Source organism: Bremia lactucae, linkage group LG3, assembly GCF_004359215.1.
Source record: "Bremia lactucae strain SF5 linkage group LG3, whole genome shotgun sequence".
NCBI lineage: Eukaryota > Oomycota > Peronosporomycetes > Peronosporales > Peronosporaceae > Bremia > Bremia lactucae.
This window is the reverse complement of record NC_090612.1, coordinates 6,215,690-6,230,719: the sequence shown is the minus strand read 5'-3', so window position 1 is coordinate 6,230,719 and position 15,030 is coordinate 6,215,690. Positions and strand designations below refer to the sequence as shown.

At 46.3% G+C, this 15,030-nt stretch overlaps 4 protein-coding genes across 4 annotated transcripts; 3 read left to right on the top strand and 1 right to left on the bottom strand.

Annotated features, from left to right (window-relative positions):
* Positions 1–210: 210 nt before the first annotated feature.
* CCR75_007983 (uncharacterized protein) lies at positions 211–1,245 on the top strand (the record flags this gene model as incomplete). The annotated part of the gene is made up of 2 exons (XM_067966038.1): positions 211–297; positions 359–1,245. 2 exons carry the CDS (start codon positions 211–213, stop codon positions 1,118–1,120), a joined length of 849 nt encoding a protein of 282 aa, XP_067817333.1. The 3' UTR covers positions 1,121–1,245.
* Positions 1,246–1,266: 21 nt separating this feature from the next.
* Positions 1,267–4,360, top strand: CCR75_007982 (uncharacterized protein; the record flags this gene model as incomplete). The annotated part of the gene is made up of 2 exons (XM_067966037.1): positions 1,267–1,865; positions 1,931–4,360. The coding sequence occupies 2 exons, from the start codon at positions 1,267–1,269 to the stop codon at positions 2,388–2,390; spliced, it is 1,059 nt and encodes a 352-aa protein (XP_067817334.1). The 3' UTR covers positions 2,391–4,360.
* Positions 2,567–4,370, bottom strand: CCR75_007981 (uncharacterized protein; the record flags this gene model as incomplete). The annotated part of the gene is made up of 2 exons (XM_067966036.1): positions 2,567–4,248; positions 4,352–4,370. The coding sequence occupies 2 exons, from the start codon at positions 4,368–4,370 to the stop codon at positions 2,567–2,569; spliced, it is 1,701 nt and encodes a 566-aa protein (XP_067817335.1).
* A 121-nt stretch (positions 4,371–4,491) lies between these two features.
* Positions 4,492–6,777, top strand: CCR75_007980 (uncharacterized protein; the record flags this gene model as incomplete). The annotated part of the gene is made up of 1 exon (XM_067966035.1): positions 4,492–6,777. The coding sequence occupies one exon, from the start codon at positions 4,492–4,494 to the stop codon at positions 6,775–6,777; it is 2,286 nt and encodes a 761-aa protein (XP_067817336.1).
* Positions 6,778–15,030: the final 8,253 nt, after the last annotated feature.

The window sequence follows — 15,030 nt, the reverse complement described above, 5'->3', positions numbered from 1 at the left end:
ACTGGGGAGCGGATCCCGATTTAAATTGTAAGATATTTGTTATGGCTTGTAGGTAATGGCCTCGCACTTAGGCGGACAAGGCGTTACCATGATAAAAAGTATTAAATGCCGGATAATAAACAAATCACAAACTGATTCAGTATTACGAAATTTATTGTCTCAGTTTTGCGACATTAGATAGTACTTCCAGATTGCAGTTGCGACGCAAACATGGAATCTAGCGACCACCAAGAAATTGAAAAGTTGCAGGAACGGATTCAGAAAGGCACGGAGGAGACCAAGACGTATTTAGAATCGGTAGCCTTGCCTTTATCGTCATTCAAATGGTATTCATCCTAATCATCATTTGCATTCGCAGCTCAAGGCCAAGCTGGCTGAATACGACGCGCACTATAATGTCTCAGAGACAGCTAGTTCCTACCTGCGGGTGGCTATTGATCGCACACATAAGTCTGTGGACGAGCTTAAGGAACTTGGTGAGTCGCTTAAAGAAAACTCCAAGTCCACATCTGCGCCGGTCGTGGACGTAGTCAAGGCTTCATTCTGCAAGGTGCAAGCAGCGCTCGATAGCCTCAAGGAGCGTGGCCGAAGCTATGACGATAATTTTCGTACTAGCATCTTAAATTCCATGAACTCGGTCAAGGGTGGCGTCTCCTCGGCCACTACTTCCGTGTCCACGTCTATCGAGCACATTGTTGTGGCCACGCGTGAAATAAGCAACTCGAGCTTTGAGCAACTTAAGGAGACGCTGTTTACTGCAGGTTATGACGCTTATGTCGTCGCTGGTGGCGTCGTAGGTAAGGCGGAGGAGCTGGACTGCCGTTTTGGTGTCGTTAGCACGGTCTCAGGGGTCATGGGCGCCGTGGCTGAAAAGGTCTCGGACCTGGACCGTGCACTGGGTATGTCGGCTACCGCTATGAAAGTGGACGAGAAGGTGACCGGTGGCATTGGCACGGATCTTGTGAACAAGGGTGTTGTGCTCGTTAATAGCTCGTTGGAGTACGTGACCGGAGCGCTGCAACAAGCCAAGATGGCAGCTTCAGAAGACTCGAAAGAGAAAGAGCCGAAGGTAATTGAGGACGCCACAGAAGCTACTAAAGTTACTTTGAACGAAGCGTAAGCCAAAGCATTGACCATTAGGTAAGAACTCTAGGTCAATTCACCGAAACGATTCCGTAAATTCGGCTTAGATAAACAAAAACCAGGTTCAAATTAAAATGTTGATTATCATCCTCAGAAAAGAAAATTTTAATATCAGCTCTTCCAATGGCGGACGTAGAGATGAAGACGATGGAGGATCCCATGTTTGAGGGAATCTCGAGCCGCAATCGCTCAACTGAGTCGTGGCCGTGGGTCGAAAAATACCGCCCATCGTCTCTTAGCGACCTTATCGCACATCAGGCGATTATATCGACACTTAATCGCCTGATTGACGCACAGAAGCTGCCACACCTGCTTTTTTATGGACCTCCAGGGACGGGCAAGACGTCCATGATCATTGCAGCGGCAAGAAAAATGTATGGAAAGAATTATAGCTCTATGGTGCTGGAGCTAAATGCATCAGACGACCGTGGTATTGACGTGGTACGCAACCAAATCAAAGAGTTCGCTGGCACTAAAAAACTTTTTAGTCAAGGTGTTAAGCTCGTTATCTTGGATGAGGCCGACTCCATGACTAATGATGCGCAATTCTCACTTCGCCGCGTCATTGAAAAGTACACAAAAAATGCACGTTTTTGCCTAATCTGCAACTACGTGAGCAAGATAATTCCGGCATTGCAGTCGCGATGCACACGATTTCGCTTTGCCCCCTTAAATGACAGTCAAGTCAGCGACCGCGTCAAGCACATTGTTCAACTAGAAAAGTACGTGCATGCAGTTGATAGCTGCGTATTTTGATAATGTAAGCTGCTCTTATGCGATCTGATAGATTAAATATGACTGAAGATGGCTTCAAGGCCATTTTGCGTCTGGGCCAGGGTGACATGCGCCGCATTCTTAACATTTTGCAGGCTACCTCCATGGCTCACGAAATTGTCAACGAGACCAACGTGTATATGTGCACGGGCAACCCCCTGCCTAAAGATATTGAGTTGATTACTCAGTGGCTATTTAACGAAAGCTTCCCGACAGCTGTGCGCAAGTGTCTCGAGGTGCAGAAAATCAAAGGTTACGCGACTAGCGATATATTGCAAGACGTGTATCGTTACACCATGGAATTGGAGCTACCGCCACGATGCCGTATGTATCTATACGATGAGCTGGCCAAACTCGAGCACCGCCTGGCAAATGGCACGACAGAAGAATTGCAGCTAGCCTCACTGGTTGCCATCTTTGCAATCACGCGCAATCAAATGTCCAATGCGGTCGCTGCTGCGTCTATAAGCTGAAATGACTTTAATAACGACACGGTATTCTTGATATCTAAGGCAAAGCTTTTAATGTGTTTTTATTGCTCACACTGTGAGTGAAATCAGAGCATTACGAAGAGTAATTACTGCTCAATGCATTTCAGCAGGCTCCCATGCTACTGTCGTAAGCATGAAAAGACAATTTTTGTGTCGCTTTACTTTTCAAGAGCCATTACCTTGCCTATCGCAATCGTCTTCCCCTCGTCACGAAGGGTAAGACGACCAAGCTGTGGCATGTTCTCAAATGTATCGATCGTGATGCTTTGCTCCACTTCAATACGGCAAATTACCGACTGACCCTGCTTGATAAATGTCACGTGCTTCTTCACCGGCTTTCCAGTCTTCGGGTCAATCGGACGCAGCAATTTGGCAACCACGCATTCCTGGGACACAGTGTGAATATGGAGGATGCACTGATAACCTGCAGTCAGCAGTGGGCGGTGTTCCAGTGTATCGACCAGCGCAATCTGAGCAGCGAATGCGTGAATGGCGCGAGGAGGACAATCATCCTTTATGCCACAAATAACAAAACCCTTCTGGATTTCATCCAGGCTGCATGACAAGCGAATCGTCACGTTCTCGCCAGGCTTAGCCGTCCGGACTGGCTGGTCATTTATATATACTTGATGCACAACAGATGTGGCGTTGGTGGGCATCAGCAGAACTTTTTGGCCAGTCTTAAGGATTCCCGATTCTACCTTACCCAAAGCGACAGTGCCGCGTTCTCCATAGCGGTCCAGAACGGGCACACGTAACGGGCCATCCGGATTACGATTTGTTACGTGCATAGTGTCCATATGGTCGATGAGCGACTCACCCTCGTACCACGGAGCTTTAGACTTATCGACGCGAACCTTCACATTGTCACCGTGTAGGCCAGACACGGGGATGAAGGAAACATCTCGCTTAACAGCAAAACCACACATTCGAAGATACGGCCGTAGTTTAGTAGCGCACTCTTCGAAGCGGTCAAAGCTCCAGTTGCACTCGTCCATCTTGTTGATTGCAACAATGAGCTTGTTGATTCCTAAAGTTTTGGCCAGAACAGCATGTTCACGTGTCTGTCCTCCACGCTCGAAACCCGTTTCAAACTCACCCTTACGGGCAGAAATCACGAGGATACCGACATCAGCCTGCGAAGCACCCTGGATCATATTTGGAACGTAACTTTTGTGCCCGGGAGCATCAAGAATGGTAAAACGACGCGTTTCAGTTTCAAAATGCGCGCGTCCAACCTCAACAGTTTTGCCCTTGGCTCGCTCTTCTTCACCTGTGTCCATAATAAATGCTAAAAACCAACTTTCGCGGTGGCGCTGCTTGGCTTCACGCTCATAGCGCTCAATCGTGCGTTTGTCCACCATATCCATGAGGTACAGCAGGTTACCCGAGAGTGTAGACTTTCCGGCATCAACGTGGCCAATAAGGACGACATTCAGATGCTCGCGCGGGTCCTCGTCACCAACCTCTTCTTCCTCGTCGAAATGGTCATTCTCGTCGGCTGCCTCTCCGCGCTCCTCCATATCATGATCATCCTTTTTAGGTTGATCATTTTCAAGGGTCTCGGTCCTTGCTTTCTCAATTTCCTCCTCATTTACATTTACTTCCTGCATCTTCTCCTCTAATCGAGATACGGGGCTAGAAGGGGGAATTTCGGAGGGTTCGGACGTGGCTCCTAGTACAGTAGTAACACCTTTCTTAGGAGCAGGCATTGCCACATCAAATGTACGTGGGACAGCCGGTGCTGGAGGTGGCGACGCGAAGGCCGCGGGTGGCGTCCAGGTGGTGGCGCCAGGATTGAACGAAAATGTTTTTGCTGTCGCCTGTAGCGGTTTCTTAGCTGGCAAAGAGTATCATACAGATCAAAAGCAGCTAGTTTAGTTGCGCAATCCAAAAGAGCGACCAATTTACGAATGGCAAGAAGAAAAGCTGCCGCCACGTACGGAGATTGGAGCCGTCCATGCTCGTTCGAATGATGTTTTTAAAATCGTTACTTCAGATATGTTACTTCTTGACGCGGTGGGTATTTTAAGTGTAAGCCATGAAATAGGATTTAATCTCCTATTTCATGTTCACACGCAAAATGGCAATTAGGGAAGGCCACGAATTGCTTCCGCTAAAAGCGGAGGATTTCCGCAAGCAAGAGTACTGGGACCGTTTTTTTAAAAAGCGTGACAAAAAAGCCTTCGAATGGTACGGTGACTATACCACGCTTCGGCCCTGTTTACACGCACTTCTAGGTCTTACCGATGACGCGCCGACATCGCTGCTACGCCGCCTTAAGGCTAATGTGCGCGTGCTGGTCATTGGTTGTGGTAACTCAGCACTAAGCGCAGATTTGGTGAATGACGGATTTTCGTGTCTTCTGAGCGTGGACTTCAGTGCGCGCGTAATTAATGAAATGCAAAGCAAGCACCCGGCACTGAAGTGGCAAGTGATGGACATGACCCAAATGGACGCCCTTGAAGATGCCAGCTTTGATTTAATTATGGACAAAGGAGCGCTGGATGCTTTAATGGCCGAAGACACTCCTGAGATAAAGCTGGACGCTATCAAGATGTTTCGCGAAGTGCGACGTCTACTGGCGACTAGTGGCCGCTACTGTTGCATAACTATGGCTCAAGACTTTATTTTGCGACATCTGCTTGAGTTTTTCATATTAAAAGATTTTGTAGAGACAAAGCCCACATACTGGGGCGTGGGCGTTCAGGAGCTACCACGAGATAGTCGCAAACTCTTCGCCCCTTTTCTTGTAGCAGCTCTCAAGTGTTCAAAGTTGCACGACAAGGCAGCCACGATGGTACAATATAACGCAAAGCAGTTTTCCATTGACGTGGGTGAAGCTCGCCTTCAGTGGCTGACGCGCGAAGTCGAGGCAACGCAGTGGTTTGCAATGACGCAGGCAGCTTTACGTCAATTGAAAAGTGGTCGACAAGAAATCATCGAGCTCATTGCCAACGATGAGAAATACGCGGCCAAGAGTTCGGGCCAAGTTGGCGAAGTGAGAGGCCAAGCAAATCCTCGGTTTACACTGCGTTTAGTAGACACCCACATGCGCGGACCACATGGAAGCTGTGCCGTTTTTCTTGTTCCACAGGGTCGCGAGCATGAGTGGATGTTCTCTACTGAAGAGGGAGCGAAAGAGCTTGCTGCAAGAGCTGGTTTTAGCCGTTTAATTATTGTCACCCTTGGCCGTGGCGGTCATAGCTTTGAAAGCTTAACTAAGGTGCAAGAAGAGTTGAATGTTAAGGTAATGGAATTAGCTCCTGATACATTGGGCCCTGATGAAAATATCCCGTACCTGACTGTAGAAGAAGGTCTTGGCTCGCGGAACATTGTACACCAGGGTACGTCGCCGCTCAGTGGCAACTTTTTCGTGGAGGAGGTGCAGACACACGGCGAGACAACTCGTCGACTGGTATTTCTTAGTAATACGAATGTTATACAGAGTGAGGTCAAGTTGCTAACTCGTGACAGCGCTGTCTCGACATCTCCTGAGCATTCGAAACTGGCTGAGACTTCTGCACCTGTGAATACATTCGGCATGACTTCCGAGGAGGCTGCAGCTATTTTGAAAAAGAAGAAAAAAAACAAAAAGAAAAATCAAAAGAAAAAGAAAAAAAATCAGGCGAGACAGGCTGGCGTGGACACATCATACCTGTCCTTCGATTACCATAAAGGAATGGTTGCATCGCTTCACGCAATGGCACTAGCTTCGAGATTGCCACCTGATTCACCTCATCGCACTTTGGTGCTTGGTCTCGGTGGCGGCTGCTTGGCACAGTACCTGCACGATAATGTACCGGGTATTGATGTAACGGCGTGTGAGTTAGATCCGACGATCGTTGTGGTGGCTGAGCAATATTTCGGATTCAAACAAGACGACCGCATGCGCGTGGTAATTGCCGATGCTCTTGATTATGTAGCTGAGCAGTCTATGGCGTTAGAGAAGCAAACATTTCATTCCATCATAGTAGATGTGGATGCCAAACAGCGCGATGTTGGCATGAGCTGCCCGCCTGCAAGCTTCGTTGAGAATACATTCCTGACTTGCGTGCACAGTCTACTTGCTCCCCGTGGCGTGCTGCTAATAAATATTTCCTGCCGTGACAGCGGTTTGTATAAGGACATTGTTGCGCGACTACAGCAGTTTTCAGGCTCGGGTGGTGTGCTGACATTGAAGCCTAGTTTGCAAGATGTGAATAGTGTCGTCGGCGTTTGTATGTTGAACAAGAACGAGAGCGACGCTAAATTGATGTTGCAGCAACTGCGAAATCAGGGACAGCAGCGTGGTAAAGTTCAAAATATGCCGCGATATGTTGACGACGAGCTACTTGAGCTTATTCGTGAAATTCAAATTATCAAATAAAACAGCATAAACACCATATGCAAATAGTTTTGATTGTGACTTTAAGTAATTTATCCTTCTTATCGCATCAGCTTGGAGATGAAGCAGGCCATCTTCCCACGCCAACCGTAAGGTGTCAAAGCGACACAATGTTTTTCAGGTGTTGAGATTACAAAAAAACGTGATAGTTCTTCCACGGTCGCTGCTAATTGACGAGAATTGTTTGGTCTGATGACATTTATTTTCGATCTGTTGCCATCACAAGATGAAGCCAGAACAAATGCGTCCATGCTGTATAGGTAAAAAGTACGTCAAAAGCAAGTGCCAAATTATTTCATGGCGAGGATGACTAGATATTCTTACGATCTCTTGCTGCGTTCAGCAATAGTCTCGTCGCCTTTGAGGAGCTGGTCAATGGTTTTAAGAGATCGAACAATATTCGCGCGGCGTTAGAGCGCTCGCAAAAAAGAATCGCGTATGCTATTGCTTGGCCGCGAATCTTAATGTGCCATTTGGGCCTTATTGCTTTAAATTTTGGGGAATGCTATTTCCACCCACCATGCAAAAAAATAATGTCGCTGCTAACTTAATCTTTGATTAGCCAATCGATCCAGTTTGTAACGGTGTGTCGCTTACATGAAATTAACACTAAAAGGTTGTTAATTAATATCATCGTGTGAAACGGGATGGATCCAGTTGATCTACTGTCCAATATTCTACCTTTTGAATTGTAAACAAGCGGGTCGAACCACTCAAATATCAATCACAATACATTCTCTAAACCACACTCAATTTCTACCTTCATCCTCGTCAGGCTCTCCTCCAATGCTTCCACCACCTAATGCATCCTATCCCAGCACAATGGTCCTGATGGATGCAGTTCGCAAATTTCGCTTATGCAGAAGGATATGCTGTGTCTACCCTTCCTCCTGACAAAAAGAAGATTATTTTGAAAATGCGATCGAGGTGGTACCTTCCAGCGAAGGGCAGCAACGGGACTTGAGTTGCAGCGAAACTCTGCGGGTCGATTGACTAATCGCCCGTTTCGTCTATCAGGGCGTATACAAAGCGATAATAGTTGGAAGCTACGAACTGTTAATAGGGAACATAACCATGAACCTTTAAACAACATGAGTGGTCATCCGACTGCCCGACGCCATCAAGCAGAGCGAAAGATGTTGACACAACAACTACTTTAGGCTGGTTTTGCGCCATATGAAGGACAGCCTACAACGAGCGCCAGCGGTTGCGTGCAGAAGAGCTTCGCATCGCACGCCACTGGACGCTCTATTGGATTTTCTGCATTATGAAGAGTGGGTTAATAAAAAAAGATGATGCTAATCATCTCTCACTCCAGCCCAAAATATGCGGAACTCCTTCGCATATATCCTTACGCTTTGGTGATGGACTGCACCAATAAAAAATCGACTCAAAATGCCGATGCTCCATATCATTGCTGTCACAAGCTTTAACACTTCCTACACAGTTGCTGTTGCTTTCATCAAGCAGGAACGGGAAGCAGACTACCTTTGGGCTCTCGGACATATGTTTGATCTATTCAACGACCAGCTGCCAAAGACAATAACAACAGACCGAGAGTTAGCCCTAAAGAAGGCACTGACACAACTTTTCCCACCTCAACCCATCTTCTATGCGTTTGACATATCCAGATAAACGTTCTAGCAAATTGTTGTAAGTATTTTGGACCTGAGGATGGCAGGAATGAATTCTTAAAGATTTGGACAGCTGAAATCTATCCGAAATCAGGGGCAGTGTACACCAATCTCATGATAAGCATGCACTCAACATATATTGCACTGCCTAACATGTTGGCCTATCTGGATTCCACATAAAGATTGAAAATCGATTTATTTCAGCATACACCGGCATTGCATGCATTTTGGCAACGTCACATCATCAAAAACTGAAGGGCTTCATCATATGTGAAAGAGCTACATCAGTGTTTCCACAAGCGACTTGAGTGATGTACAAACTCGCGTAGCTCATGCCATTAACGCCCGGATTCGAAATCATGATGCTCAGCTATCTCAGGAGCGAATGCGAGTCATGCACAAACACAAACTCCCTTTCTTTGCTCATGTGGTGCGCCGCATTCCAATATATGCACTTGGAAAATGCTTTGAGCAGTATGAGTTATCAGAAGATCCTACCAATGCCACTATAACCTGTTCAGTTTCGTTATATTCAAAAATGAGAATACTCTGTCAGCATCAAATACTTGCTCTTCTAAGAAGTGGCCGCCCTCTCACTGTTGAGAATTTCCTCCAATAATGGCGCTTAGATGCAGCTGCGTCTGCAGCCATGCCTGAAGAGGGTAGACAAAATGTTGCCACCATTTTATAGGCTGTCAGAGAACGTTACAACATGGTGCGGCCTCGCCATCAGGAAACCAAAATGGACCAGCTACAAGAAATAGCAGTCCTGATGAGGTGGCTTCAAGAAATTCTGTCCTCCAACGAACTCTTGGTCGCCCAACTGGATCTAGCCCCCACAAAATTATTTTGTGAATTACTCATCAACGCAACGAGATCAATCTGGATTTGAGATTTTTCAAGCAGCGGTTCGTTCATGAGTTTGCAGTATTTGCAGGGATTCAGGTCACAGTGCCCGATCTGTGACTCTTAAATAAGACATTTTTATTCATCCCATCAACTTGCAATTTCCACCCCATCATCTGTCATTTCGACCCGTCATTCGTTGTTTCCACCCCCTGGTTGTTTTTTTCGCGCATGTAAATAAATATGCGAAGCGCAATACATAAGGCTTCTGATTGGCTAATCAAAATCAAGTTGGCAGCGACGGTAATTTAATTTTGCATGGAGTGGAAATAACCAAATGGTGGGGTGGAAATAACATTCCCCTAAATTTTTACTAATATAAGTTGTAGTCGGTTTACCAGCGAAAGCGCATCATCAAAGTTCGAACCCTGTTTAGTAGCACTCAACAAAACAAAACTACGATTTTGCCATTAGAATTAGTGCCAAACGTTGCGAGGCAACGCTCCGGTGTAAGAGGTGCTCTCAGCTTCTACATAATTTTTGGAAATGTCTAGACCACCCCAGGTTTTTGCTAGACAGGTTTAAGGTGTTTTGATTGGATAAAAGTAATCTCGTTTGTTGCGATTTAATTGGCGATTATGAAAATGGAGGTTGTCGCAAATGCTCTGGGTCGCTCGACGCAGTATATTGCTTCGATTACCCGTAGTGTAACGGGGCACCTTTCACTAGCACTGATAGTACTACTTAACCTCACACTGATTACAGTGAAGGTTTGGTGCCTTGAACTTCACGTACATAAAGTTACAGAGTAAGAATTTTATGAAGCTGAGGGTCTAGACTAAGGCTTTAATATATAGAAAATTAAAACTGTATTAATATGTTTAGTTTCCTACGTAACGATCTTCTATCTACTACTGGACTTATTTATTAATAACTGAGTATGGCACCTCCTTTCGCACCGCACAACTGTGTCTTGTAACGATTGGCAGGTTGATTTAGACTTACTTAAACCAACCAACCAACAGAGTCAATATCTAATTGCATCAATATTACCAGATTTGGTAATACTGGAACTATTTAAGTCAAAATTAATGAACAATACACTTTTGTACTTCTTTATATATTTCCTCTCATAGGAAATAAATATTTATTATTCCTTTTTATAGGAAATAATAATCATGTAACGGGACACCCCGTTACATCACCCCCTAACCAACAGTCAATATAGTGAGTGATGTAGGGTGACAGGAAATACTATTATGTCTTTCCCTGTAATACTTGCGTTTTTGGTTTTAGTAAAATGCCGATTTTTTTTCATTATTGATTTTGACCCCAATCAACATGGCGACTAATAAGTCTGTGCGCGTGGCCCGTGATGCCCCAAAGCTGGCAGCTGCACGGATCAGCGTAACTGTCGGTGAGGCAATGTTTCAGTAGACGCATTAGCGTCTACTAAAACATTGCATACGTCACCTCCTACTCCGATTGGAGGTGACTGGGATATGTCATCCGTTGATGACATTGCATGCAAGGGTGACAAGTTACCTGCTACACCAATTGTAGGTCACCGGTCCAAGTCACCGGCATCGCCGGGCTCAGTGTCTCCTGTAAAGACCGCCGGATCACCCGGGGCCGAGTTCGCTAACCTTTGGGCTCTAATGTGACAACCAGAGCGGTGTTGACGAGGTTGTTCGACTCGTCGGACCTCTTTGGTGGGGTGTCATCTGATGATGACTCCGTGGGCGCTGATCACTCTGGGACAATAGTATGCGTCACTAGGAACTCAGTGTTCTCGAAGGGAAGAGTGCTGCTGGTGGTGCTAGTTTGCTTCACCAGGAAAGGAGTGATGCTAGGGATCGCTCCAAGGGTCAAGTTAGCATTACCGTTGACATGAGCTAACAGGAGAGGGACCGCAATACGTTGCGGTTCGCTCCTAAAAAGACGCTTTAGCTATCCTCTAAGGATGACCTACCTCGTTAATCTGGTATGACAAACGATCGATACCATATTCCAATTTTCGACTCATCCAGACTTCACAAGCTTGGTGAGGATGAGACGGAATTCTTCATCGATGCCCTTCTCCGGCAGAGCCGTGATTGACTCTAGTACTGCAACAAGATGTACCATTTTGCTGAATCTGTCTACAAAAACAAGGATTCCATTGTTTTTGTGATCGTCTTTGGGGAATCCGAAGACGAAGCCATAGATACGGACTGCCACCATTCTGCCGGAAGTGATAGAGGTTGGAGAGGTGCACAGGATGAAGGGCTAGGCTTCACTCGTTGACATACCTCGCAAGCACGAACGTACTTACGCACGAACTGATACTGGCGGGGCCGGTAAAGTCGCGACTTACTGTGAGATAAGTTTTCTCCCGTCCACGATTCGCACTTGTTAATGCATCGTACTTATACATGATGCGCAAGCGCAAATCATGGTGAGTTATACATGATGCGCAAGCGCAAATCATTGTGAGTTGGGACGACGACAGCTGGAGTGTCGCCGGCAACGGCTGTGTAATACAATAAGCCGTTGCGTGTTGTGTATCGATCGAATGACGATCGATATAAAGCCGGTAAATCTTTAAATGATTTATCGGATGGATTCATCCGATGCTCCATTAAACGCAGAAGGTCCTTATCTTCTGCGTAGGCTTTCTATATGTCATCAAACAAGGTTGATGACGGAACACTTGAAATAAGTGTTGCAACAGTGGGATTATTTTCACTGCTGGAATGCGCAGCCGGCTCGAAATCGGGTCGGCGTGATAACGCATCAGCGACGACATTAAGTCGTCCTGGTTTACATTCCACGGAGAAACTATACTCCGTGAAGAAGGATAGCCACCTCGCCGTTCTTTGCGAGAGGTGTGGGCTGTTTACGGCCGTGCGTAATGACGCATGATCCGTATATACGATGAACCGTCTATCTCCGAGGAGATAGACCCTAAACTTAGCCAGTGCATATTTGATGGCAAGGAGTTCCTTGTCATGGACTGAGTAATTGCGTTCAGCTGGTTGCAGCTGACGCGATTGGTAACAGACGACGCGCTCCGCGCCGTCTGTATCGTATTGCGTTAACGCGCAGCCGATTGCGAAATCACTGGCGTCACAGACCACATGGAATGGTCTGGCTTGATCTGCAATCGCCAAGATGGGCGATTGCATCAAGCTTTGCTTGATACCTTCAAAGAAACGCTGACAATCAGTGTTCCGTAACTATTTTTGGTCTTTTTCAAGAGACGAGAGAGATGAACTGTCATCTCGGCATTATTGCGTGAGTAGTTTTGCAAGTACGCCGCTAAACCAAAGAACTTCGTAGATCCATGACATCGGATAGATCTGGCCAGTCGGTAATTGCCTTGATCTTTTCGGGATCAGGGCGCACGCCGTGTTTACCGACGATGCACCCAAGAAGCGGTATTTCGCTTGCAGCGAAAATTCACTTCTTGAGATTTGCGTACAACTTATGCTTTCGCAAAGTGTAAGAACCTGATGAACGTAAGTTTTATGAACTTCCACGTCCGTCTTTTCGTTCATGGCCCGGCTATGAACGAATACATCGTCAAAATAACTCGGTGCGAATTCTCGTACCGGGCTTAACAGATCCGTTACGCATCTGTTGAATATTGCAGGGGCATTACTATGCCTCTGTAGCATTACTAGCTATTCCCAGAGCATCCCACTCGGAGTGCTCACTGCTGTGTACGGGATGTCCCTTTCACGCATAAAGATTTGATAGAACCCATCAATTAGATCCATAGACGAAAAGATCGTACTCTTACACATACCATCTTTGATTACGTCTTTTCTAGGTATCGGCGTTTGAGCCGGTACCGTTGCAGCATTCAGTTCGTTGAATGCGTGCACTATCCGCCATCCTCCTGTGGTCTTTCGCACACAGAAGGTCGGAGAGCTGTGTAAGGGGGGGGTTGACTCCCTTACATGGCCCGCTTTTAATCGATCGGTAAAGAATTTATCGATCGCAAGTACTTGTTCACGAGGCATTGACCACTGCTTCATGACACAGCACTTGAGCACGATCTCATGTCAAGTGCCTTTATCCTTAGGCAACTCGCATGGAACTTCTTCAGGGAATACATCCCTGAATTCAATCAAATCCTTGTGTAAAGGATTTGTCTTACGTGACTCCCAGAATTGAGTAGTATATCTCTCGATCCAAGTCTTCACATCGAGGACACTTTCGTCCATCGATGAGCTGCTGAGAACCCGTTCGTTCTCTGCAAAAATTACCGCTGACCGGATATCGGTTACGTAATCGTCCTCTGTGACGAGTACGCAGATCTGCTTGATTTTACCACTATGCAGATCTCTCAAGAACCGCTTAGGTTCTAGGGTTGATAATTGAGTTATCTCCGAAGTTAACTTCGGAGGCGCATACAGATCAAGAGTATAAGCGCCTACTCTTGATCGTTATTAACAAGACATTTAATGTCTCGGTTACTTCCTGAGATTTATCCACAGGCTGCCGTAAAATTAGTCCCTCGGGATCTGAAGTCTAGTCACTTCAGCATTAACTATTTGAGGAGTTTTCTCCTCAAGTACGTGGGGACTTATTCCCTCCTCGTCTTCCGAGTGTGATTGCGCTATCACAGTCGGGTCCTCTACGGTCGACTCTCTATTCGACCTAGGATCATCGTGTTGTCCCTTTTGGACAACAGGTATCTTTCTTGAATGTCGCCCGCTAGGCGTACATTCATGTCTTAATCCACTCGACTTATTCGAGTGGTGGACCTTCGGCGCTACCTGTGCATTTGCACAGCCGCGGCAGCTGACTCCACAGGGTGATTAGTAGTGACACTGTGATCTTGTGCATTCGTAATAACGACTGTACCACAAATGAGGCCATCGCACTCACTCGTAGTACATCCTCACGCTTGTGGATGGTCCAAGGCGTTCATCAGATGGCTATCTGATGAACAAGTGGCTGGTCTCTTACGGATTGATGCTGGCAGCTTATCTTGTCTCATGTTTTCTGATCCAAGGTAAACCCAGGATGACATAAAATTTGTCATCCAAATCCAGTACGATGAAATCATCATCGTACTTTAAACCTTTTAACGTGTAGTAAAAATTTCACTACGCGTTGTATTACTGTTATCGATGCGCCTGTCGCTAGATGCACCGTCATCCTCGTTGGAGGGATGTTACGCTCAACATATTTCAGCCTACGACCCTCTAGCGACTGGCGGCGAATAAAGTTATTCGACGCTCCACAGTCCGCTAAGGCTCTAAGTGACAAATCATTTGCCACTTGTAACTTCAAGGTGATGAGGGATACCTCATCACCAGGTGCAGAGACACATAATGATTGTGTGTCTGGAGCAACTTTAGTCAAGAGATTTGCAAATTCTCTTGATGTTGCTGGATCAGTAGGGCGTTGCGCCCCTATTGAGCCCGACCGTTTTTTTAAGGTCCGCCTCGCTGCTGTGATTTCGCAACAACGTCGGACCCGTGACCGTTGCCCTTTTTGCATTAGGTCCATATTTATGGTCAGTACCTCTCGGTACTGGGCGTGAAGCACTACGATTATTAGCATAGTGTCCTAACTTTTGACAGCGATTGCATTTTTCTGCAATCGCTTGTTGTTTGAAAAGCGAGGTCTCTCGCTTTCGATGTAAGAGAGGTCCATGTGCTCTGGACTTCCTAAATCGTGTCGTCATGGAGGACGATACGATGACGAACTAGCTTAAGCCTGTCTCAAGCTTAAAATCCTTCTATTCCGCAACGGATGT